Source organism: Saxophila tyrrhenica (assembly GCF_035928015.1).
Source record: "Saxophila tyrrhenica strain CCFEE 5935 chromosome Unknown scaffold_13, whole genome shotgun sequence".
Classification (NCBI taxonomy): domain Eukaryota; kingdom Fungi; phylum Ascomycota; class Dothideomycetes; order Mycosphaerellales; family Extremaceae; genus Saxophila; species Saxophila tyrrhenica.
This window is the reverse complement of record NW_027041745.1, coordinates 270,196-293,059: the sequence shown is the minus strand read 5'-3', so window position 1 is coordinate 293,059 and position 22,864 is coordinate 270,196. Positions and strand designations below refer to the sequence as shown.

The window sequence follows — 22,864 nt, the reverse complement described above, 5'->3', positions numbered from 1 at the left end:
GCTGATATAGTGGCAACATTCTCCAACCTTTTGCTGCTGACCAGAAAACCCTGTATAACCTATTCGACCGAGCCGAAAATACTTCTCCCAGTTCTCGAGATCTAAGCATGTCTCCAGAACCCACGTCTTGGTCAAGGTGAGCATATCAGACCCCATCTGCGAGGAGAACAGGTTCCGTCAACGTTGCAGACTACCTACCATAATCCGCTCTTATAATATCTTCCCCTTCGACAGCAAAGACAGCATCAATCGCCTGACCATTCAGAGCCGCATGCACAACTTGGTCGTCCGCTTCCAGAACATGGAGTTCTACGAAGCCAGCTTCGCACGCATCAGCGAGCCAATCGGACTCTTGAAGAGGCAGCTCCGGGATTCACTCAAGCCCTCAACAACATTCTCGCACCGGTAAGCGGGACTGAGGTGCCCGAGTCTGCACTCCGTACACACTTCCGTACACACTATGTCGCCGTGGAGGGCACTCGCCTTGCCAATGAGCGTGCGTTGTCCAAGGTCGTTCTGGAGCATGCCAAGTGGTTCTGCGACAATGCGTGAGCGTAGCTGCAAAAGGTCTGGGGTGACCGATTCAGCAAGGAGTGCTACGTTCTTGTGGCGTACAAGGAGACACAGCAATGGTGGCTGAGGCTTTTCCGCCGGCTGGCGAAGAAGCACGGTCTTTCCGCTGAGCACTTCCCTTCGGTCTTCATCATCGATACTGCGCAAGGCTACGAGACCATCTTCATCTTCGTCGACCTGGCCGTATAGGACGCAGATGTGAGGGCCGACGTTGGCTTCACCTCGGTTCCTGGCAGGCTCAACGTAGCCATCACACGCGGTCAGCAAGGGTGTTGGACCATTGGCGGCAAGTGTGAAGGCAATCTCCTCAAAGACATGACCAGTATCGACGACTGTAGCGCGCCACCGCCAGTCCGCTACGTCTTCTGGTGCGTGCAGGAGCGTCAGGTATCGCCCCGATTCGCGTTGTTGAAGAGTCTAAATGCCCCATCCAGCTCCGCAGCGACCGCGATGAGTTCTACAAGCACTTCGAGCGTGTCAGGGTTCCAGTAGCTGAGGGTGGTAAGAAGCAGAAAGGCGAAGAGGAGGAATCTGCTGATGATGAGAAGGAGACTGCCTGAGTCAGAGTACCCAGCGCATCTGCGTCAAGACCGCGAGACTTGGCTGGGTCACCACAACGCCGGCAAGGTTGATGGGCGGTCTGAAGGATAGGAGGGTGGTGATGAGCAGCAGTGGGGTGAAGACAAGGCTAGCGGTGAGAAGAAGCAGTGCGTTGATGAGCAGGAGAATGTTGATAAGAAGACGGAGACTGTTGTTGAGAAGAAGGAAGGTGGTGATGAGCAGAAGGAAGATGGCGATGAGCAGAAAGAAGGTGGTGATCAGAAGGAGATCGGTGAAGGCACTGGCTGGGGAGCTGACGTCGCTGCTGCTACCGACAAGTGGCAGCCCGACAGCACTTATCCGAAGCCTGCGGGCGGCTGGTATAGGGAGCGCATGGTGTGTAAAAGTTTGAGAAGGGGCATCTTGAGTTCTAGATACGCGATAGAGAAACCGGCGGTACCGTCGATGGCCCCGGCGAGTGTTCAGCAAGCGAAAGCCGAGACGAAAGCTCAACAGCTCAGATAGCATGGAAACGGATTGCAGTGAATTGACTTCTACCCATTGACGTAGTCGTGATAATGTATCGTTCTTGTTGTAGTCCTACCTGCATTATTCCACCCTCAAGACCTATGGTACAGAAACACTCACTTGACCAAGACTTGCAATCCAGCACGTGGAAGAAACCAACCACACTCACTCTCATTTTGTTGTCGTTGTTGCGCTACAACCACAACCGTGCTGTGGGAACCAGTTCTCTGCTTCTCACAGAATCTCGTATCTGCAGCGCGGTGTCCCGGTGATCCTTCTAATGTTCGTTCGTAAATTTGAAGATGTCCCACGCAAAGTGGCTGAAGCAGGGGGAGGGAGCGAAGTGCCCCAATCGTTTGCAATGCTATCTATTCATGTATCTCTTCAACAAAGACAGACTCCGTCGTTGGAACACTGAACCGCTTGTGGCCCCAAAAAAACCAATCCACCAAAGCGAGCAGGATAACCATCCCGAAGATGGGACCGGCATAGTTCATGTTGGCCGCTGTCGCCGGCATAAACTGTGGGAATGGCAGCCAGATGATGATGAAGACAAGAAACACCATCGAGAAGACGTTGATTGCGTAGCCCCATTTCCCCAGCTGGAACGGTCCAAGGACAAGTGGTCCGCCTCGAAGCTTGTGGAGGAAAAAGAAGGTCACAAGAAGCAGGTAGGATCCGTAAAGCGCCATGTTCGCGAGCGATAGGATGGCGAAGAGTGCAGACAGCGACGCAATGTTGATCAGCATGAGGAGGACCACGAGTGTGACAACGAGCCCCAATGCGTTGTGAGGGATCCGAAGGCGTGGGTGTACGGCACCGAAGAACGTCGGGAACGGGAGGCCTCGATCTCTTGCAAAGGCCCAAGTCAAGCGGGAGATGGATGCCAGCGAGGAGAAGAGAGCGACAATGCCGTTCCATGATAGCATGAGCATGAGGGCAGTCGCAGCTCCTTTCGACTGCGTTGCCTCGCGCAGGATTTCGATCACGGGATAGCCGGTAGGACTGGTGAGCGCCGCGACGGGGTCGCCAATGCAGAACAGCAAGACGATGACAGTCGCGAATGTCATGACACCATTGATGAGGACAGACAGAACCATGCTCTGAGGGATTTTCCGTTCGGCGTCTCTGACCTCATCGCTCATGTGGATCACACCATCAAAGGCTGAAACCGTTAGCACGGGCTTGGGAATTCAGAGAAGAGGTTCGGCAGCTTACCGGACAGGGGGAAGGCAGCTGTCAGCAGCCCGACACACCAAGACACACCAGTGTTCTCCCATCCTCCGAACGCCGCACCGCTGTAGGTTGTCTCAAAAACATACTCCGACGAGCTTCGACGTGCCATAGTGGTAAGGACAACGACCCAGATGATCCAGAATGCCGTGTGGGTAATCCCACCGACGATTTCGATGCTGTTCAGCACCTTCCGAGCAAAGACGTTGCAGAGTACTGGAACGGCAAGCACCGCCCAGGTGAGCATCGTGCCGTGCCACGGTTGCGCGACATAACTGTCGACGTTGAGAGTGATCAGGCCTTGAATGATAGTTCCAACGAGAAAGGCAGGCTGCGCAACCACAGCTATCCAGCCGAAGACGGTCACCCAGCCGGTGATCAGCCCCCAAAAGGCAGGGGACATAATGCCTGGCGGTGCGTAGAGGCCGCTCCATCGGTATTGGGCACCGACGGTTGGGTTGATGGACGCCATCTCTCCGATGGAGGCTGCGGTTGCAAGGTTTCCAATCCAGCAGAGAAGGGTGCCGTAGACTAAAGATGTCTGAGACAATTAGCGAGAAGCCTGTTAGAACTTCTAGAAGGTATGAGCTCACCGGTCCGCCATTGAGTAATCCAGCCTGGAAAGACACTGCCACTGCCTCCCACGAGCATTGAAGGTTGCCGCTGAATGCCACCGTCGGCAGGAAGTTGATGTATTTCTACTCAAACATCAGCGAATCGTGGTTTGTAGGCGGGTCCATGAGGCAGCTCACGTCAAGCGAGAGATTCAGCCCGTTGCTGCGTTGTTGTTGGCTGGCTGATAGCCCTTGTTCTTCCTTCCCATTGCCATCTCGAAGATCAACTGTCTCAACGACACCGTTGTTGTAGTTTTTTAGCTCAATCTGTTCTCTGGTATCCATGCTTCTCCTCTCAGAGACACGTCCGTCTCTCAACAAAGGTACCGATCTGGATTGGAAAAGAGGCGGAAGAACAGACAGACGGGCTCGCACTCAAGGAGCCTCACAAAGTGCGTGAACGAGAAAGAAGGTGGAACATCGAGCAGAAGACAACGATGCCATGCTCGGGTGCAAAGGGTTCGCTTACGGCAACGGCAACTGATAGCTAGCGATGCGTGAGAGCTCGAGGCCGCGGCCATACAGGCCTGCAGGTCTGGGTTGTTGGCCTGCAGATGCTGGTCGAGTCAAGAGACTCCTGGGCCGCATGCCGTTGGTGTCGGATCTAAAGGCCCCCACGACCTAGCTTTCGGGGGGTGTATGCTCGAGGCACGCTGTGGACGACAGTTGAGAAGAGCGAAACGATAATTGGTGCATCTCGAAACCCCAAGAAGCGGCTTGGACCGGAGATCCTCCTCCGGCGAGCTCCCCGGCTATAGTGTTGGTAGTGCATTATAGCGTGGTCGCCACGGACGGGGATCTCAAGCCACGGTCGGGTTGCAAACCATGTTGAGCTTATCTGGACGAAAGAACAGACGACTTTTCTTGTTAACTGTCGACAGCGACGAAATCAATCAACCCAACGGGTCAGAGCGAGCAGTGAATGGATCTTCTCACAGACGAAGACAGCCCGCCGACGGGAGTGATGTGGCTTTTCTGGGCGGATCTGGGTTTGGAGAACACAACTGGATGTCCGGCTGGCCGTTTGCATTGTCGACAGCTTGCCCTGACATTGTAGCCTCGTTTGTGATCAGAGATGCCGAAGCGAGCGCACTAAGACCCCGAAAGTGTGCCATCCTGTCGTCGAACCGACGGACGGGACGAGATTGAGCGCGGCATGTCTCAGCCCTTGGACCATATTCATTCAGGAAACCTAGGCAGATTCGAGAGCAGCTCCCATGCAACTGCGCTTGTATCCCATCGCAGCCCTATGACAGCGATAACTAGCCTCTCAACGCCAACATGTAGTGTTGGACAGGCAATTTATCGACAAGTGTCGACTTCGACCGTTACACGGCGTACAGCACTGAGCTTCTGTTAAGTTTACGGCATGGCAGCCCAGCAACCACCTTTCTTCGCCAATACTGAGGCAGATCGAGGAGCGATTGTGATTGTCGTTACTTTCACGTTGGCAATAATCACTTCGTTGTGTTGCGCAATCAGACTGCACACAAGACGATCCAAACTTGGGCTTGACGATGCGTTTCTCGTCGTCGCCACGGTGAGTGCTCGCAGTGTCACATCCAAACGATCAGGAGTAAGAATACTAACGAGCTTGATCAGAGTCTTACAATCGCTCAAACTATCTTGGTAGCGGAATCAGTCACATCAGGCCTGGGAAGGCACATGTCCACTTTGAATGATGCTTCTCTTCATCGTTACTACAAGGTCGGTCTCATTGCTGGAATCTCCCCTTCTCCGTATACTAACCCCCTTAACCTAGTACTCGTACGCATCCGAACTCCTGGCTATCATATCTATGGCCTTCGCAAAGTCCTCTGTGTTACTGCTCCAGCGACGCCTGATGGGAAGCACTTCAACGGACCGTTACACAAGGTACACAATAACCATCGGTTGCGGCGTGATCGCCATCTGGACTATCTTCAGTGTCCTTGGAATTGCGTTTCAATGCGGCTCAGTCAATCAGGAGATTGACACACCAGATAGATGTGCGGACGGAGCGATGTGGTACCCCGTGACAGTCACGAATGCGCTGACGGACGCCTTGCTCGCGTTCTCATTCACACCTGTGCTCGTGAACCTCTCCATGAAAAGGCAGCAGAAGTTCAAGTTGTCATGCTTGTGGAGCATCCGGCTTTTGTGAGTACATCCATACCACGTTCTCCTTCCTGTCTCCTGACCAAAAGCAGGGTGTGCGTCGCTACAGTTGCCCAGCTCGTGTCACTCGCGGGAGAACTGGGCTCTACAGACCAGACTAGAGCCATGTTGATTCCGGTGGTTCTACAACAACTCGTCTTGAACCTCTCAGTGCTCACAGCCATCATTCTCGGCCTCAGTGCCTTCTTCGCAAACCTCTCAGCCGGCCGATTCGGGACAGAGATCAACGGCGGAGACTATGTTCTGAGCAATGCGTCAGGAGGAATGAAGAAGAGCTCGGCCGGGTCGAGGAAGATGCGAGGATCGAGCAAGGGCAGGTCACGGCAAAGCATTTCCAACGCAGGAAGTGAAAGAGACGAACCACTGAAAATCTATGGGAGTAGACGGGGAGGTGTGCTTTCGAAGCCTTCTCATTATGGCAACGGCGAGACTGTGATTAGACACAACCCAAGGACGGTCTCGGAAGATGCAGGGAGCGATCGATCGCAGGAAAACATCATTCGACAGACTGTTACATGGGAAGTGTCATACAACGCACCTGGTACCCGGGAGGATGATACGCAGCCGCCGCAGCTGAATGATGAACCCAATGCAACGAGGACGAGGAATTTTATCGAGTAGATGGTGTATGTACAGCTTTGACGGACGATGCGCTGGGTCCGGCATCTGATTTCACTTCGTCGCCATTCAACTACCGTCCTTTAGCGTGCGCTAAAGAATGGTGATAGGCTTGAACGTCTGAAGCGTTGCAGCTTTATTGTGCATCCCATGTCCGAGCTCAACTCATTCTCTGAGGCCAAGCAGCCCAGATTTAATCCATGTAGTTCGCCGAGGCTCATTCAAAACATATCAGGAACTCGAGAAGATTGATCACGGCCGGCACGGCCAGGAGCTGGTTCCTGGAGCTGCACGCTAATGCTGAGCTATCTAGCTGCGTGATTCCACACGACACACTACTGCGATCTAAAAGCATCGTCAGTTTTAGCGGCGGTGGAGTTCATTAACCCCAGGCCCGACAAACCACTTGCATTGCAGTGCCTGATAAGATTTATGCGGGGTCTGGAGAGTGGGAGGAAAGGTTCCATTCTTCAGAATATCCGTACCTGGAGGTCGACGACTCACACCGCGGTTGAGCCCGTCTACGTACACACAGGAAGTCATTGTCTGTAAAGAAAGATCGACATGGCTGTTCTCCTTTCTTCACTTTCCTGGTGGCAGTCGTTGCTGCTCTTGGGCATTGCGATTCCAATCTACGTAAGCTTCATACCTTTGCTCAGCAGAGCTCTAAAGGAAGTGGAAACTTTCAACTGACCCTACTATGCAAACCTCAGGTCTTCGTTCTCTGCATATACCGTCTCACACTCCATCCCCTCGCCCAGTACCCGGGTCCATTGATCGCCAAACTCACAGAATGGTCCATCGTGTATCAAACAGCGACGGGCGACCGGCATCTCGATCTGTTGAAAGGTCACGAAAAGTATGGTACGGTAGCCTCTGCAGTCGTCCGTTTGTATTGAACCACCAATTCTAAAGTTCAAGAAGGTCCCATCGTCCGCGTTGGTCCGAACACGTTATCTTTCAACACCGTTTCTGCGGTAAAAGAAGTGTATTTCAACCGCAAAGGCAACGTCCAGAAGTCAAAATGGTACTCCATTATCGAGGCCTCGGCGGGAGACGAGGACAGCATCCACGCCGAGATTGACCGGAATGTGCACGCCTCCCGCCGCCGGGTGATAGAGCATGCTTTTACGGAGAAAGGGTTGAGGTCCGCGGAAAGATACCTCGTCTTGAATGTGCAGACGTTCCGGGAAATAATACAAGAAAGCATTAAGGTAAGCAATGGTTTGTCAGAGGGATTTCCAAAGCACCATCACATTGCATGTGGCGCTTTGATACCCTGTAAGCTCTTTTGCAGTATCGAGAGGCTTGCTGACTCTCTCACCCTTTGGTTCCACAGGATGAGAAATGGTCCTCACCGTTCAACATGTCGCAATGGGCGACCTATCTCAACTACGACATCATGGGTGACCTCGTGTTTGGGAGAAGGTTCAACTGTATGACGAGCGAAGAACACCGCTTCGTTCCGGGTGTTCTGATGAATGGTACAGCGTTCATCTACACTGTGAGTATGCGCCAGTTCAAAGTTGTACCTCTCGTCTGACCAGTCGTGATCCCAGTTCGCAAGTCTCCCATTCGGCTCCATCCTGCGTAAAATCCTGGGTAGCGGCATTCTCGCCAAGCCCTGGATTGGAGGTAGCATGGCGAGGGACGAGATGAGGTTCTACCAGTACTCGGATGAGGTCCTGGCCGACCGTGTTGCGCAGGAAGAAAAAGCTGGCCGTGACGACGATAGTTCCGCACGCAAGGATATGATGCATTACATCCTGAATGCAAAGGACCCTCAGACAGGCGAAGGCTTCAGTCGACAGCATTTGACAGCCGAGAGCGGCCTCTTGATAGCCGCCGGTGCAGACACCACCTCGACTACCCTTGCAGCGGCCTTTTTCTATCTTCTCCACAATCCTCGGGTCATGGAATTACTAGTGAAGGAGATCATGTCCTTTGCGTCCTCTCGCGGTGATGGAGAGATCACGCCGTTCGAGACGATCAGGTTGCCGTACCTTCGGGCAGTCATCGATGAGACGCTACGCCTGTCGCCACCGGTCCCTTCACTGCTGCCACGTGAAGTGCTGAAGGGCGGCATCCGAATTGGAGAGGAATTAATCCCGGAAGGAAGTGTCGTTGGCGTTCCCACCTATGCCATCCATCATAATCCAGAATACTACCCGGAACCAGACATGTTCTACCCCGAGCGCTGGCTCGTTGCGTCAGAAGACGAAGCAGCCTCATCAGCCATTCCTCGCTCATCGGAGGCTGTTTCGGTTGCTCGAGAGGCTTTCAGTCCCTTCTCGCAAGGAGCACGAGGCTGCATCGGCCGCCAGCTCGCTTACTTGGAGCTCCACGCAGCGTTGTTCATGCTGTTGCATCGCTTCGACGTGCGGCTGGCCAAGGATGCAGCGACTGGAAAGGTGATGAAGAACAGCAAGGCGTGGAGGGAGGGCAGTGTGCCTGTGATGGATCCTGAAGATCAGAAGGATGACTGGAGGGAGGAAAGGAAAAGGAGGCAGGAATTCCAGCTGTTCGATCGCTTCTTGTCGGATCGAAGCGGGCCGATGGTTGAATTCAAAGAGCGGCTTGTTTGACGACATGTTGAGTAACAGGAAGCGTCTCGAACGAGAAGTGGTACCTCACGTACCCCTATCTACCCTTTTCTCCGCTGCGCAAAGAGACATCGAATCTTGAAAGGGACAACAGGTGCATAACAACTCGTGCAACTATTGAGAGCGACTTGATCGGCTTTAGCCATGGCTCTTTGAGGAAGAGTGAGTGCAACAAGTTCTAACCTACCGATGAACCAGCCTGACGGATGTATGCACCCCCTTTCTGACAAGCCAGATCGCAAACGTTCCCTTGTCCCCGTGCTTTGCCTTTGCGTTCTGTCAGAGCAGATGAAGTTACCACGCTAGCAGCAATACATGGACCACTCCGATGTTGAAGCCATCTCGAGTAATGGTCGTGGATGAATCTGCCGAGTACGCTGGACCAGACCTCAAGTCCGGCAGGGCATTCGTAGAACTGTCCATCCTCATTGCGGGGCTTGGAAGGCCGTGGAAGAGGACTTTCCCAGTCTTGGGTCGTGTCAATATCTATGTGCATCCTCATCAAGCCTCAACACCTCGCAATTGTTTTGTTTACGGGAAAGGGCAAAATGAGATAGGAAGAAGACAAGATGAAGTCGAGAAAGGCTGCTGACCAAGACGTCGGATACTTTAGGCTCGAGCCGGGTGGGTCCGATACCGAATTGGCGGCGCCCATCAACACCTTACTGATCATTTCGTCAACATTCGCTCTCGTCGGTGGCGCTGGTTGAGCGCAGGCGAGCAATGAGATTGATATAGGCGTCCTACCGTCTCCACGACAATCGCACCTCCCTCGCCTCTCCGTAGCGCTCTGAGCGGTGGTGAAGTATACCAGTCTTTCCTCTGTTCTCTTCCTACACCAACAGACCATAACAGACAAGCCAGTATGGCCCCTCTTCAGGGCGACGACTTCCGCAACCCTAAACTCACTGGCCCTCGCGCCAGCAAGCACATCCCAAGCGGCGGCCTCTTCTCAGCGTACTCCGAAGTCAAGATCAATGCCCATCCCAGCATAGTCTACGATGCCCTACTCAACGTGGGCGACTACAAAGAATGGAACAGCTTCGTCTACGATGTGAAGATCACGAAGAATCCGAACCCACATGGCATCAGGGACGGCGCGCACAAGCGAATCACGGGCGGCTCATGCATGATCTTCTACCGGAAGCTCACGGATAACCCACCTTACAAGACCGAGGTGCGGCAGGTCGTTACGTTGCTGGAGAAATTGAAGCTGTCGAAGGAAGGGCATCAGCTACCATGTATCACGAGGGTGCGGTGGCAGCTGGACAACGCCGCGATCACGACGCCGGGCTTTCTGATGCGGAATGAGACAATCAACGAGATTGAAGAGGTGGGGGATGGGACGACGGTGTTCAGGACGTGGTCAGTCTTCAGCGGGCCGGTTGCGAAGATTGTGAGGAAGAAGCTGGAGGAGCCGTTCAGAGATCGAACGCAGGATATGTGTAGAGATCTCAAAGAGTGGTGTGAGCGGAAAGCTGTGAATGGGGAGGCTAGTGGAAAGGCAGCAGGGAAGAGTGAAGGTGGGCAACCGAGTACAAACGGACAATAAGAAGACTCCAGATCATCAAAAGAGTTGGTTCCGACGCTGTCGAGCAATTCAGTCACTCCCCTCGTTTGCGTCTCCTTCCTAGCTGTTCGACTCAACATGTAGCTCGCCAGGGTCGGTAACGATCAGAGGAAGCGCGAATCACAACACGAAATCGCACTACGCTGTCTTTTGCTCAGGTGTAGTGAGCATTTCCGACGCCGCTCAGCAGCCTTCGCAGGACCCACCACCTGGCGCGTCTCTCGGGGCGCCCAACGGCCCCGAGAAGGCAAGACTCGTTCCTTTGGTCAGCAGAGCAGACCAGGCTGAACAACTTAAGTCTCACCAGATCTGTGCCACCCGGCGCATCACTCAGGACGTCCACTAGTTTCACAAGGCCAATATTTGCCTCTCCGAGTAGCAAAGCTGATGTAAACCAGCGTCCAAAGCTTACTGCTCTGTCTCCTCGCACTTGCAAGGAGCACAGTGACCCTAGCGAAAGCACAGGACCTTCATGCACTCCGGCGACGCAGTCTAGCGAGCATGAAAAGACTCCAATAACACCGAAGCGGAGGTCTTCGCCAGCCAAGGATCCACCGAGCCCGAATAAGAAGCGCGCAGTGACTCGTGAAGATGATGACGTGGTCATGAAAGATACCAACGAGCAGGCAATGCTCCACCCCAAGCCGTCAATTGGCACCTATGGTACTGCCGCTCGTCCTCCACGCTACGGCAAAGCTGCGGATCATCGTCAACCACGTAAGACTAGCGACAGTTCTGCTCCTGGCAAGCAGTCCACGCTGGGTCAAGGCAGCGGGTGGCTTGTGACAAAGCCGCCGTCGGCCACGAAGCCATATGGGTCGCCAGATGTGCGTTTGGAAACTCCGAATACAACGAACGTTGATCTATCGACTACCCAACAAGGTGGTGAAAAGCCGCTAGCGATCACTAGTTCCCTTGGATATCCACGGATCCGTGAACTCTCGCATGTTCAGGACCCGGCAGAGGTCATCTATCACCTGCAGAACCCGGACGCTGAGCTGCAGGTGCATCCGTCGAGGCATGAAGGACAGGACCTTCAACGTGTCCGGATCCCGAGAGAGTTCAACGACCGCATGGAAAGGCTTGAAGAGAGGGTTCGTGCAATCACTCCCGAAAGGTGCGACAAGTAGGGAGGGGTCGGCATGGAACCGGGAGCAATCCCAACGCCGGATCCATTGCCTGGACTACAGGAAGATGTGGAGATACCAGCTTGGTCAGGTCGCGAGACCGCTCAACAGCCCGTCCAGCTAGCAACTCAGAATGATCAGCTTGAACACAGCGAGACCGCCGAAGCCCAGAGGAGGAGACGAGCGACGCCACTCAACCACCTGTGCAGCCCACGACGCAAGACGGTCCGCCAGGACATGGCGAGCCTACCGAAGGAAAATCGCCGCATGAGACTCGGCAGAGCATTGCGAGTGTGCGTTCGCATGGAAACATCACTTCGCCACTCTGCTAGCAGCGATGCAGGACAACGCGGGCGAGAGTGAAAGCAAAGGTCCCTCGATACCAGCAAGCATTACCATCGACGGCGTCATCGTATGCTGCACCGGTATCTCGAAACGATCTAAAAACGAAAAGGATGTGCTGGCTCCAATATCGACTGCAATGCAGAATGCGCCGGACATGGCACAGTTCGTCACTGGACATGCGCCCGATGGCGAAGAGATGTACTTCGGTGACCTGCATAGTCTCCTTGCCAACGGCTCAGAGCCAGAAGATACCTTTGCCGGCAGGAGCCATGGGACCCGCATGGCTCTAGTCAATCAGTTCCTCGTTACAGACCAGAATAGGGACCTCGCCCGTAACATGGCCGAATCGTACTACTGGGAGACTATTCAGCAACGTGTGAAAGCACTCATGCATTCTTGGTCCGACAACAGAGGTACTTGTGACAGCCATGTCCTCCAACAGTTCATGACAGCAGCTGTGATCGTCGTGGAAAGAGCAGACGGCATTAGCGAGCAGACAAAGGCGGAGTACAGATACCTATGGACAGCACTGTGAGGTCAAAAAGGTGATCGTCATCATGAACCGGCTCCCAGGATCCTTTAATCAAGCCTCCGCACTCTCGGAACCGAACTGATCTCCTTCTCATACCTGGTGATAGCCGCCAGCTCCAGGAACGGAACCGCCCAATCGGTTCGGCACCATATCACCATCGTGATCACTTGAATCGGAACCGATCGCAATGTCAAGACACATGTGATACGCCAAGAGTTGTCATGCGGTCCAAGCTTCTGGTCTATTATTTAACTTGCCTCCTGCCCTTCAAAAATTTCTTCCAACTTTCCTCAACATCACTGTTCACCACTTCACCGACAAGCTGCCTCGCCACGGCGCCGTCAACCACACCGAATACGGCCACGAAGCAAGACGTCGACGATGATGTGGAGTACAGGCAGGGAGTGGACACGTTCAAAATACAGATGCGGGAGTTCATAGAGCTGCTGAAGGCCGAGAACGAGACAATCGCCGTCTCTTTCACTTCGGTTGAAGTATACGAGGACGACGGCCAGAAGACGACGATTGTGAAGTCACATATTGAGAACGAGGTCGCCCGCACCGGCAAGACGGAGCTGCCGGTTAGTAGCATGTGCCACCCGTCAGCCGCCTGCGCAGTGTTTACTGACGTTTTGCTATTATAGTCCTGTGAGGACATCCGATCTATCTTCAAAGGCCTCTTCGGTACGACGTCAACTGGGGTGCTTCGTCATGCTTCGATTGCTGAGTTCGAACTCATTCTTCACGTCTTCGAAACAAAGGCGAAGAAGTACAGGGAAATAATCAACATCCAAGGTGAATGTGGACTGGAAGGCGAGGATGGCGAACTGGCCCAAGCAGCACAGACGATGGATGCCGACATCCTCAAGTACGGGAACCGCCTCACCGAGTTGAAGTTCATCATGCGTTTAACACGCCAGGGTTTGACAGGCATGACCGGCACGGATGAAGCCCCGAGCTACGTGGTGCATCGCATGCCAGAAGCAACCAGCTCGGCGGATTTGGTCGACAAGAACGGCACCCAGAAGTCCGACAGCGAGACGACCTCACCAACGTCAAACCAGGCGATGCCACGAATGCCTCCACGATCGCTAAAGAGACGGTTCTGAAGATGAAGGCGCAGGCAAAGGAGTGAACGTTCAGTATCATCGAGCACGACGGGCAAACAAGGCTGGGCCGACGAGGTTGAGCTTGTTACTTGCATTAGGTCTCACGGTCATGGGTTCGGCTTGCGAAACCCAGCTCACACGCTGCGGTGTGAAGGGCTCTGATGCGATCAGCATGGTGCTTGGAGAATGGTCCGCAACACAGCATCGGAACCGAGTGGGTGATAAGCTCTTCTATACGGAAGCGGAAACGATTGACAAACACATATACATGCTTCGTGTTCCTTAAAACACTCTTCTGAATCCGTTGTCGATCCGTTCTTTCACGGCCACCGGGGCTCCTCAGTCGGAACCGATCTGTGGTTCAGTACTCACTGTGCATTAGTTTCTAGATACAGGCTTGAGCGGCATTGACATGAAATAGGTCTCAATCGCCTGACATCACACGGCGGTTTGCGATCGATCTGCTTGAGCGCAGCGCTGTTCCCTCTATGCAGCTGGATCGATCGGCCTTCACTCCTGGAATATCACGAGCTTTCTTCACTACAAAACACAGCTGAAAGCAAATGCATGCTCTTGATGAAAACCATGTGATGCGCCTAGTAAGCCAGCATATATAAGTTGTTCTTGTTGCTCAGATGTTCTTCCGAATCACATCAACATCATCCTACACCACCAACATCCTTCACCATGGAGCCGGCCAGGATCCAGAGCACGACCAAAAGCCAGCTAGATGCCAACAAGCAGCAAATTGCAGCAGCCAAGCGAAATGCCACTCAGTCGTCCAAGAGGCTGAATGAGAATATCGCCACCATCATCCGCCTCTCTGAAATTACTGTAAGTGTCTGCACCAATCGCCACTAGCAAATTTTGTACTAACATGTCATTTATAAGGATCAACATTGTTGCAGATTGCTTGGTAAGTGAAAGAGATTCAATCCGAGCCCTACCTCCTTGCCTTCATACGCTCCAATCATTGCACGGCGTGCTTGGTGCGGCACGATATCTCTGCTGACTTTCTGATCGTAGATGAAGTGAAGCACTGGAAGAATAGGTATGCTGATGAAGTTCAGCAGTGGGAGGATAGATATGCTGTGTTGAATGACAAGCAGGGGAATCATCAGGGAGATCTGGCGGAGAAGGATTCGGAGATCAAGGGATTAAGAGACAAGTTGAGTGCCGTCGAGAAGGAGTATGGAGTATTACGAACGGGAAAGGAGGGGTGTGACGAGACCATCGATGGCATTCAGAAGATCTTGAAAAGGTCGGCGGAGTTGTTGGAGTGCGAGCGGCCCAGAAAGCGAGCGAAGCCTACCTCTATTGAAACCATACGCGGAACCAATCGTGACCAGGACGAGGACGACATCGAGGACGAAGTGAAGGATCCGGAACGGGCTGGGCATTCGATGCAGACCCAAAAGACCACCGAATGTCCGGCCACGAAGCACGAAGGCGAGAAGTGCATTCCACTCACACTTCGCGACCCGCCAGACGACGTCCTCCAAGCAGCCCGCTTGAACAGTACGATCATCGGCATCAAAGACCACAGAGCCACCTTTGCCTTCAAGCAGTGGGAGGCGAAGGAAATGAATCGGGTTTGCAAAGGGCACCTTCACCTGGTCGTTTCCGTTGAGGACGAATTGGGACAGTTCCCCCGCAAGATGGGTCACGCCCTCCGGATACGACTGCGAGATGAAAGGTGATTGACGAGACTCCATGCACTTTCACGGTGCTTCTGAGTTGGAGAAGGGTCCCGTTTTGGTGGCTAGGAGGGAAGCGGTGCACAGGCAGTGGGCGTGTTGAGAAGCTTCTAAGGAGATGAGCAACAAAGGGACTGACCCTGCCTTGCAACTGGTCGACAAATGAATGTTGCCGCTCTGAGCAACATCAAGCCAGATGGTTCAGTTCTCAGCATGAGAAGGCCGTGGATGCGGATGCCGATAGCAGATGGTTGGCACCACAGCATCAAGAGCGATCGAGAGGACTTGGCCGGGACTATAGCGACTAAGTATTAATTAATAACACATCATGCGGAGCACAGTACCTCGCCGTCTGAAGAAGTCGTTGCGAAGCCTGTGGGTACGCAAGTCTCATGCACAAGCTGCCAACAGCGGGACCGGCTCAGTAGGACAGATGAACCGCGTTCTCACAAACAACGACAACCCGTCAGACAGAGGATGGTGGCCTTTCCGGGTGTAATGGGAGCTGGGAGAAGGCTGCTAGACCTGTTCAGTGGGCCGTTTTCGCTGTCAAGTGCTTAATTCAACAAATCATGCAGCGAATACGGCATCTTGCCTTGAGACAAGGACATTCACCTTATAATTTTGGAATGGTCTGAAGACATCAGGTGTACCTTAGGTAAACTTGCAAGCATCATAGCCAAGCCGAAGTGCCTGCATACGGTGACGATCCGTGCGCACCTCTTCAAACGCATGTGACATCGTGCCATGCCATATCGTCTCTAGGTGTAGAGTTGCAGTCTCACGAACAATCCCCTTGACCATCATTGTCGCGGGTGTCACGGCGTACGTTCGTTGGTATTGTACTAGCACACCGCTTCCACCCTCGCTTGGCGGCATCGCGATCTGATCACCATCCCTTTGATGAGCCTCTCGCAAAGAGTGCGAACTGATGCTGTTGGAGGCTGTTGGAGGGCTGCGAGGAGTCACACAATCACCGGAGAGCTGAACAGGGCTGCAAGAGGAGGCATCGTCCGCAAGGCAACGCGAGGCTTCTCAGCCTTAAGCCCATCACCGCGTCAGCTACCTCTGCCTCCCTTGCGCAACGCGCCACGACCCACATTACACAATCCTTTAAGACTCGGCGCTCGCTCCATATCTACAACGACCGGTCCAACTCTTATGCGCAACGGTAAAGCCGTATCTGCTCTCTTCGCATCATACGCAACCATGGCGGGCATACAATCAACTGGGGATGGCTCGACGGAAGTGCTCGCACACGAGCTCGAAAAGCCTTTGCTTGACAATCGCACATACCGTGTCATCAAGCTGCCGAACCAGCTCGAGGCTCTGCTCATCCATGATCCGGACACCGACAAAGCGGCGGCGGCGATGGATGTGAATGCAGGCAGCTTCAGTGACGAGGAGGATATGCCGGGCATGGCTCATGCGGTGGAGCATCTGCTGTTCATGGGGACAAAGAAGGTGAGTGTGTACAGCGAGATGGACAGGGGCAGCAACTGACAGATGCTCACTCAGTATCCAGGAGAGAACGACTACAACACCTACCTGAGCAGGTTTGGTGGTTCTTCCAACGCATACACGGAAAGGACTTCAACCAACTACTACTTTGAGATCTCATCCTCTGCCACGAGCAATAGCGCCGCAAATTCTGCCAACGCCAGCCAGATCAGCTTACCGAGGACAAAGGACAAGTCGCCACTCTATGGTGCATTGGACCGCTTCTCCCAGTTCTTCATCGAGCCGCTATTCCTCGAAGACACACTTGATCGAGAACTTCAGGCGGTCGACTCTGAGAACAAGAAGAACTTGCAGAGCGACAACTGGCGCATGATGCAACTCCACAGAAGCACATCCAGCAAGCAGCACCCGCATCACAAGTTCTCTACTGGCAACTACCAGACTTTGCATGATGATCCCATTGGTCGCGGTGTCAAGGTCCGAGACGAGTTCATGAGCTTCTACGACCGAAACTACTCTGCCAACCGAATGAAGCTGGCTGTTCTTGGCACGGAATCGCTGGATGAGCTGCAGTCATGGGTTGAAGTGATGTTCACAGACGTGCCCAACAAGAACCTACCCCAAAACAGATGGGACGGGATACCTCTCTTCGATGAGAATGACCTCCGCACGCAGATCTTCGCAAAACCTGTCATGGATCAACGCTCGCTAGAGTTGTGGTTCCCTTATCCGGCCCAGGATGAATCGTATTCTTCGCACCCATCGCGTTACGTCAGCCACCTCATTGGCCACGAGGGGCCAGGCAGTCTTCTGGCATACCTCAAAGAGAAGGGCTGGACGACCAGCCTTTCCGCTGGAGAGGCCCCTGTCTGTCCGGGGACGAGTGCCTTTGACGTTGACATAAAGCTGACTGAGTCCGGTCTGAAGAACTATCAGGAGGTGGTCAAGGCAGTATTTCAATATATTGCTCTTGTGAAGGACGAGCCGCCTCAGAAGTGGATTGTAGACGAGATGGCACAACTTTCGGAAGTCGGATTCAAGTTCCAACAAAAGTCCCCCGCCAGTCGGACTGTCAGCTCGTACAGCATGCTGATGCAGAAACCCATTCCTCGCGACCGACTCCTGTCTGCACCAAGCAAGATTACCAAGTTCGATGCCGATGCCATAAAGGCTGGGTTGGATGCTCTAAGGCCTGACAACTTCAAAATCCAGCTTCAGAGCCAGACCTTCCCTGGGACGTGGGATCGGAAAGAGAAATGGTATGGCACTGAGTACCGACTGGAGAAGATTCCCGACGACTTTATGGAGGAGCTCAAAAAGGCAGCGGCATCAGCTCCGAGTGAGCGGCCTTCTGAGCTTCATCTGCCCGGTGTCAACGAGTTTGTGCCCCAGCGGCTGGATGTCGAGCGAAAGGACGTCAAGGAGCCTTCCGTCTCACCTAAGCTGATTCGGAATGACGAGAACGTCCGGACGTGGTTCAAGAAGGACGACCAGTTCTGGGTTCCCAAAGCCAACATCGATGTCTGCCTGCGTTCTCCTCTCACCAACATCACGCCGTTTATGGCTGTCATGAGCCAGCTGTTCAAGGACCTGGTCGAGGACTCACTGAACGAGTACGCTTACGATGCTGAACTCGCTGGCCTGCAGTATAGCTTGGCGAACCACTCGCAGGGCTTTGATGTTGTGATCAGTGGGTACAACGACAAAATGTCTGTTTTGCTCGAAAAGGTGCTGGTTTCGATGCGGGATCTGAAGATCAAGGATGAGCGGTTTGACATCATCAAGGAGCGCTTGATGCGCAGCTACAAGAACTTCGACTACCAAGACCCGTACCGCCAGATTGCCACGTACAGCCGATGGCTGACCAGCGAGAGGGGTTGGGTGGTAGGTGAACTTCACGACGAGCTGACGAGCGTTGTCGCGGAGGATGTGCGGCAGTTCTTCCCACAGGTCCTAAAACAGATGCACATTGAGATCTTGGTTCATGGCAACGTGTACAAGGAGGATGCACTGAACATCACGAACCTGGTCGAGTCGACTCTCAAGCCAAAGAAGCTACCTGCAAACCAGTGGCCGACTCGCAGAAACATCGAGATGCCGGAGGGATGCGACTTCAGGTACGAGCGGACGCTGAAGAACCCGGACAACATCAACCACTGCATCGACTACGTCGTCTTCGTAGGCAACAACATGGATCGCAGACTTCGTGCGCTCCTTCTTCTGTTCGCTCAGATGACTGATGAGCCGGTCTTCGATACACTCCGATCGAAAGAACAGCTCGGCTACATCGTCGGCAGCCACGCGCTGATCTACAGCACCGTCGCCGGCTTCCGCGTGCTGATTCAAAGCGAGAAGGACTGTGCGCACTTGGAGAAGAGGATCGACAGTTTCTTCAACGGCTTCGAAGAGACGCTGAAGGAGATGCCGTCCGATGAGTTCGAGGCGCACAAAGTTGGCATCATCAACAAGCGGCTGGAGAAGCTGAAGAATTTGAGTCAGGAGACTGGACGGTTCTGGCATCATATCACCTCGGAGGCTTATGATTTTGAGCTGAGTAAGTGAAGCAACTTCTGTGGTCGACGAGTGGCAACGAAGCTGACTGTGAATAGCTTACCGTGATGTCGAGAACATCGAGCCGCTATCCAAAGACGACATGCTCGCCTTCTTCCGCCGCTACATCAGCCCATCTTCACCCAGCAGATCAAAAGCCAGCGTCTACCTCGTTGCCCAGGGCTCAGCTGCCGATATCGCGGCCAAGACATCGACGGCTGAGAAGAAGGAGAAGCTGGTCGAAACCATTACCTCCATGCTCCAGCAGCTTGGTCTGGAAGACGCAAACTCCGCCGACCTCTCCAAGCGCATGGAGAAGGTCGACATCACCTCCGGCGACTCAAAGGAGATCATCGGCGCCGTGGACTCGTACCTCAAAGAGTCCGTCGGCATGGCCGTCGATCAGGTCGAGCAGGTGGTGGCGCAGGGCCAAATGGTGCTGTCGCAGGTCCTGCCCGGCTTGGGCATCGTTTCGAGAGATGCGGCTGCTGAGGCGAATGGTACGGAAGTCAACGGGGAGGTGGCGAATGGGGAGAAAGAGAGCAAGACGGTAGTGATTGAGGATGTCAAGGCTTTCAAGGCGGGTATGCCGCTTAGTGCTGGCGTGAGGCCAGTCAAGGAGTTGAGTGAGTTTGAGGAGTTGGGGGCGAAGTTATAGAGGTAGAGGTAGATGGGTCGTGTGATGCGTTATGAAGCGTCGGGGAAAGAGTCTTCGCTCTGGCTGGTAGATGTCGTAGTGCTGGCAAAGCTTTTGCATCTCGCTAATTTTGCTTCGATCCGTGCCATGTCGAAAGATGATGGGCTCTGAGAAAGAGAGGAGGTTGGAAGGCAGCGGCAGAGTGGCAATGTTCTCCGAGAGCGCAAGACACCACGAACACTCAAGGAGGATGAAAAGCTTTTGATCCAAGACGTCGTCTCGGAGAACATTGTTGGTCCTCCGCCATACCCTTCGAACCGTTCCACCCAGGTACGTCTTCGCCCTGCCCACCAACCGTTTCCATCCCTCCCATCACTTAGCTTCCACAAGCCCCTCCACGACCTCATTACACGCTTCCCCTCCTTCTCTCAACAAGCTCGTGACTCATCAGACAGCGGCCAAGACACTCATCGTCGGCGCTCGTCGAGGCTTTTACCAGCCGGGAAACCTGCAAAAGAGCCGGTGGAGTCAGCCGTTGTTCTCCCCTTCACGCAGATGTACTCACCAGCAGTCGTACTCCACGCCAATGGCGTCACCATTGCTGTCTTCGATGTCGCTTGGCAAGCAATAGCGGCCTCTATTCGCGCCTTTCTTACGGTCTTCTGGTGCATTATCCGGGTATCCAGCGTCTTTGGTATTGAAAGGGAAAAAGGAGAGCTCTCCGTCACTGCCGTACTCGAACTTGACAACCTCGCAGTCATCTGTCCGCGAGATCTTCAAGGACTGCGGTAGAGAACCTTGGACTGACATGGATTCGTCTGTCGCCAGTTGTTGGGTATTAGAAGCCAAAAGGGCCGGGACTCCGTTGACGACCTCTGACACAGTGACATCAAACTGGTCCTTGTCATTTCCGGTGACTTTGAGGACGAGGTTGAACGCTTTGATAGCTTCTCCCTCGTTGTCGACTTGGTACTCGCTCATGCCTTGACTTCCATACTTGTTGGACCCAGTCCGATCGTACGGCCACTCGAGAACACCAACCTGGAGGTTTCGTCTCGAATTGGTCTCGACTAATTCACTCATGTGGAATTGTCGGCCATCGTTCTCGCAATTTTTGAAGGGTGCGTTGCAGTAGTAAAGCACGCTAGGGAGGGCGTCAGTCGCCTACTCGGCACCCAACGAGATCAACGAACACTTACTTGTCCATGACCCATCGATCGTTTGGATCCTGATTGTCGAACGAACTCATATCGAAGTTGACGTAGAACCAGTCTCCGCGGATGAATTTACCCCTGCCTTCGCGCCAATGGGCATAAGGTTGCCCTTCTCCATACTTGCCTCTCGCCCTTCGAAAATTCCTCCATTCCCTTCCACCGGCTAGAATATGATCCTATTAGCGGAGACTCTTGATGGGCAAGGTGTATGTGGTAACGTGCCCGTATTGTCAGTGTTAGTAATGCATCTCAATGAATGCTGCGGCGGGTCTGCATTAGGATCGAACGCGTCGTTCTCAAAGCTTGCCATCGGCCACTCATCGGTCTGCAGAATGTATGCCCTGCTATCCAGTGGATTCCCGCGTTTATCGGCAGCTTTCTGAGCTTCGGTCAGCACGTTCTGATGAAAGGAGTGGTCGCAATGCCTACGTCAGTGTCGTACATGTCCCAAAACCTCTGCCCGAATGGCCATGCACTACAAGGAGTGCCTCGGGAAGCTTTTACGCCCGAACCCACCCTGTTTGCGTCAACTTCCTCTGAAACCCCGCCACCCTCTCTGTAGACGACCTGGTCACTCGCACCTCGAGCTCCCCGGACACAATTTTGATACCAGCAAGCGTTCTGGCAGGCTTCCCTTGCTACCTTGCAATCCATCTGCATGGTGCCCCGGAATGCCGGTGCTCGTTTCAACAACCCTTTGCGGACCATTGCCACCCCCTCGACCTCGTCGTACGGAACGTAATCGCTGAATTCGTCGTAAAATCCCTCATCATCGAGGCCTTCTTCAGGGTGCTCGTCGGTCCGATCACTGTCCTCAAGGCTTGGACCATGGCGAGAAGAGGGAAATCCCAATTGCACGATTGACGGTGCGCTTGATAACAACCCGGTAACGTTCCGAAGCCTAGGAGCTTCATCGTCTGACTTGACTCGATGAGGGAGAGGGAATAGAGTTTCGACTGGTAGCATTCGGCCGAGTGGTATGGCTTTCAAGCTTGCATCTGCAGAAACATGAGCAGTTATCAGCAGCCAAGTCAAAAATGAGACAGCCATGTCGGTAGCGGTAGACAAGTATTCGAGAGGAGACAGGAGCAAAGGTAATGTGGAGAGCAGATACCTGGCAGGACCATCCATTTTATCTTGTATGCTAGACAGCTCATGAGTGCTGAGCCGTTCGCAAGAGTCCTTTAGGCAGCGATGCTGCATTGCCGCGCCGCCAACACGTCGAGAATGGTGCAACGTCGTCAAGCGCCATCCCCTACGATGAGACTTTCTCAGCCAGATTACCAATATAGAGAGGAGGGCCCTGAACTCAGGCTATCCAACAACCTCTCTCATGCAGCATCCAACGCCTTCCGGCGTACTGGATGGTCGTCGGCCAGCTCACTATCCTACAGAAGGGAGACGCTTCTCTGCGAGAAGATCACCAGTGATGCGGCACCGCAAGTCATTCTCAGCTTGATTGGCTTTGGAGGCATCGCTTCAGAAGCCAGCCTCGCAATCCTGGTCATCCAGAACTCACACGACCTCAGCGGGTCCCTTTGCGGCGTACAGGACGGAGTACTGCTGTACGCGCCGATACATTGTACCAGGGCTGCGCCGAGATCGTGCCTCGCCCAACAGCAACACTGTCCCCAGTTGTAACATGGTGGGCAGGCATCAGTCTGCCTGATGGAGCGCACCCTATGGTATCCGTCGTGTCATGGACAGTGGAAAAGAGCGATTCACACCAGACGTCGGGATTAGACTAGCGTCCGTG

The 22,864-nt window shown here is 53.7% G+C and overlaps 10 protein-coding genes across 10 annotated transcripts; 8 read left to right on the top strand and 2 right to left on the bottom strand.

Moving 5' to 3' along the window:
* Positions 1–301: 301 nt before the first annotated feature.
* Positions 302–762, top strand: LTR77_008095 (uncharacterized protein; the record flags this gene model as incomplete). The annotated part of the gene is made up of 2 exons (XM_064805329.1): positions 302–405; positions 588–762. The coding sequence occupies 2 exons, from the start codon at positions 302–304 to the stop codon at positions 760–762; spliced, it is 279 nt and encodes a 92-aa protein (XP_064656434.1).
* Positions 763–888: 126 nt separating this feature from the next.
* Positions 889–1,638, top strand: LTR77_008094 (uncharacterized protein; the record flags this gene model as incomplete). Its single annotated transcript, XM_064805328.1, has 4 exons — positions 889–960; positions 1,008–1,074; positions 1,122–1,249; positions 1,297–1,638. 4 exons carry the CDS (start codon positions 889–891, stop codon positions 1,636–1,638), a joined length of 609 nt encoding a protein of 202 aa, XP_064656433.1.
* A 371-nt stretch (positions 1,639–2,009) lies between these two features.
* Positions 2,010–3,773, bottom strand: LTR77_008093 (uncharacterized protein; the record flags this gene model as incomplete). Its single annotated transcript, XM_064805327.1, has 4 exons — positions 2,010–2,806; positions 2,908–3,415; positions 3,468–3,572; positions 3,627–3,773. 4 exons carry the CDS (start codon positions 3,771–3,773, stop codon positions 2,010–2,012), a joined length of 1,557 nt encoding a protein of 518 aa, XP_064656432.1.
* Positions 3,774–5,331: 1,558 nt separating this feature from the next.
* LTR77_008092 (uncharacterized protein) lies at positions 5,332–6,266 on the top strand (the record flags this gene model as incomplete). The annotated part of the gene is made up of 2 exons (XM_064805326.1): positions 5,332–5,627; positions 5,678–6,266. The coding sequence occupies 2 exons, from the start codon at positions 5,332–5,334 to the stop codon at positions 6,264–6,266; spliced, it is 885 nt and encodes a 294-aa protein (XP_064656431.1).
* A 561-nt stretch (positions 6,267–6,827) lies between these two features.
* LTR77_008091 (uncharacterized protein) lies at positions 6,828–8,848 on the top strand (the record flags this gene model as incomplete). Its single annotated transcript, XM_064805325.1, has 5 exons — positions 6,828–6,899; positions 6,977–7,127; positions 7,179–7,477; positions 7,603–7,767; positions 7,823–8,848. 5 exons carry the CDS (start codon positions 6,828–6,830, stop codon positions 8,846–8,848), a joined length of 1,713 nt encoding a protein of 570 aa, XP_064656430.1.
* Positions 8,849–9,731: 883 nt separating this feature from the next.
* LTR77_008090 (uncharacterized protein) lies at positions 9,732–11,566 on the top strand (the record flags this gene model as incomplete). Its single annotated transcript, XM_064805324.1, has 3 exons — positions 9,732–10,389; positions 10,595–10,701; positions 10,835–11,566. The coding sequence occupies 3 exons, from the start codon at positions 9,732–9,734 to the stop codon at positions 11,564–11,566; spliced, it is 1,497 nt and encodes a 498-aa protein (XP_064656429.1).
* A 334-nt stretch (positions 11,567–11,900) lies between these two features.
* LTR77_008089 (uncharacterized protein) lies at positions 11,901–13,549 on the top strand (the record flags this gene model as incomplete). Its single annotated transcript, XM_064805323.1, has 3 exons — positions 11,901–12,439; positions 12,547–13,021; positions 13,085–13,549. The coding sequence occupies 3 exons, from the start codon at positions 11,901–11,903 to the stop codon at positions 13,547–13,549; spliced, it is 1,479 nt and encodes a 492-aa protein (XP_064656428.1).
* Positions 13,550–14,236: 687 nt separating this feature from the next.
* Positions 14,237–15,249, top strand: LTR77_008088 (uncharacterized protein; the record flags this gene model as incomplete). The annotated part of the gene is made up of 3 exons (XM_064805322.1): positions 14,237–14,383; positions 14,441–14,465; positions 14,576–15,249. 3 exons carry the CDS (start codon positions 14,237–14,239, stop codon positions 15,247–15,249), a joined length of 846 nt encoding a protein of 281 aa, XP_064656427.1.
* A 1,206-nt stretch (positions 15,250–16,455) lies between these two features.
* On the top strand, positions 16,456–19,915 carry STE23 (metalloprotease; the record flags this gene model as incomplete). The annotated part of the gene is made up of 3 exons (XM_064805321.1): positions 16,456–16,710; positions 16,765–19,261; positions 19,317–19,915. 3 exons carry the CDS (start codon positions 16,456–16,458, stop codon positions 19,913–19,915), a joined length of 3,351 nt encoding a protein of 1,116 aa, XP_064656426.1.
* A 471-nt stretch (positions 19,916–20,386) lies between these two features.
* LTR77_008086 (uncharacterized protein) lies at positions 20,387–22,074 on the bottom strand (the record flags this gene model as incomplete). The annotated part of the gene is made up of 4 exons (XM_064805320.1): positions 20,387–20,402; positions 20,460–21,038; positions 21,094–21,284; positions 21,625–22,074. The coding sequence occupies 4 exons, from the start codon at positions 22,072–22,074 to the stop codon at positions 20,387–20,389; spliced, it is 1,236 nt and encodes a 411-aa protein (XP_064656425.1).
* Between the last annotated feature and the right edge of the window lie 790 nt (positions 22,075–22,864).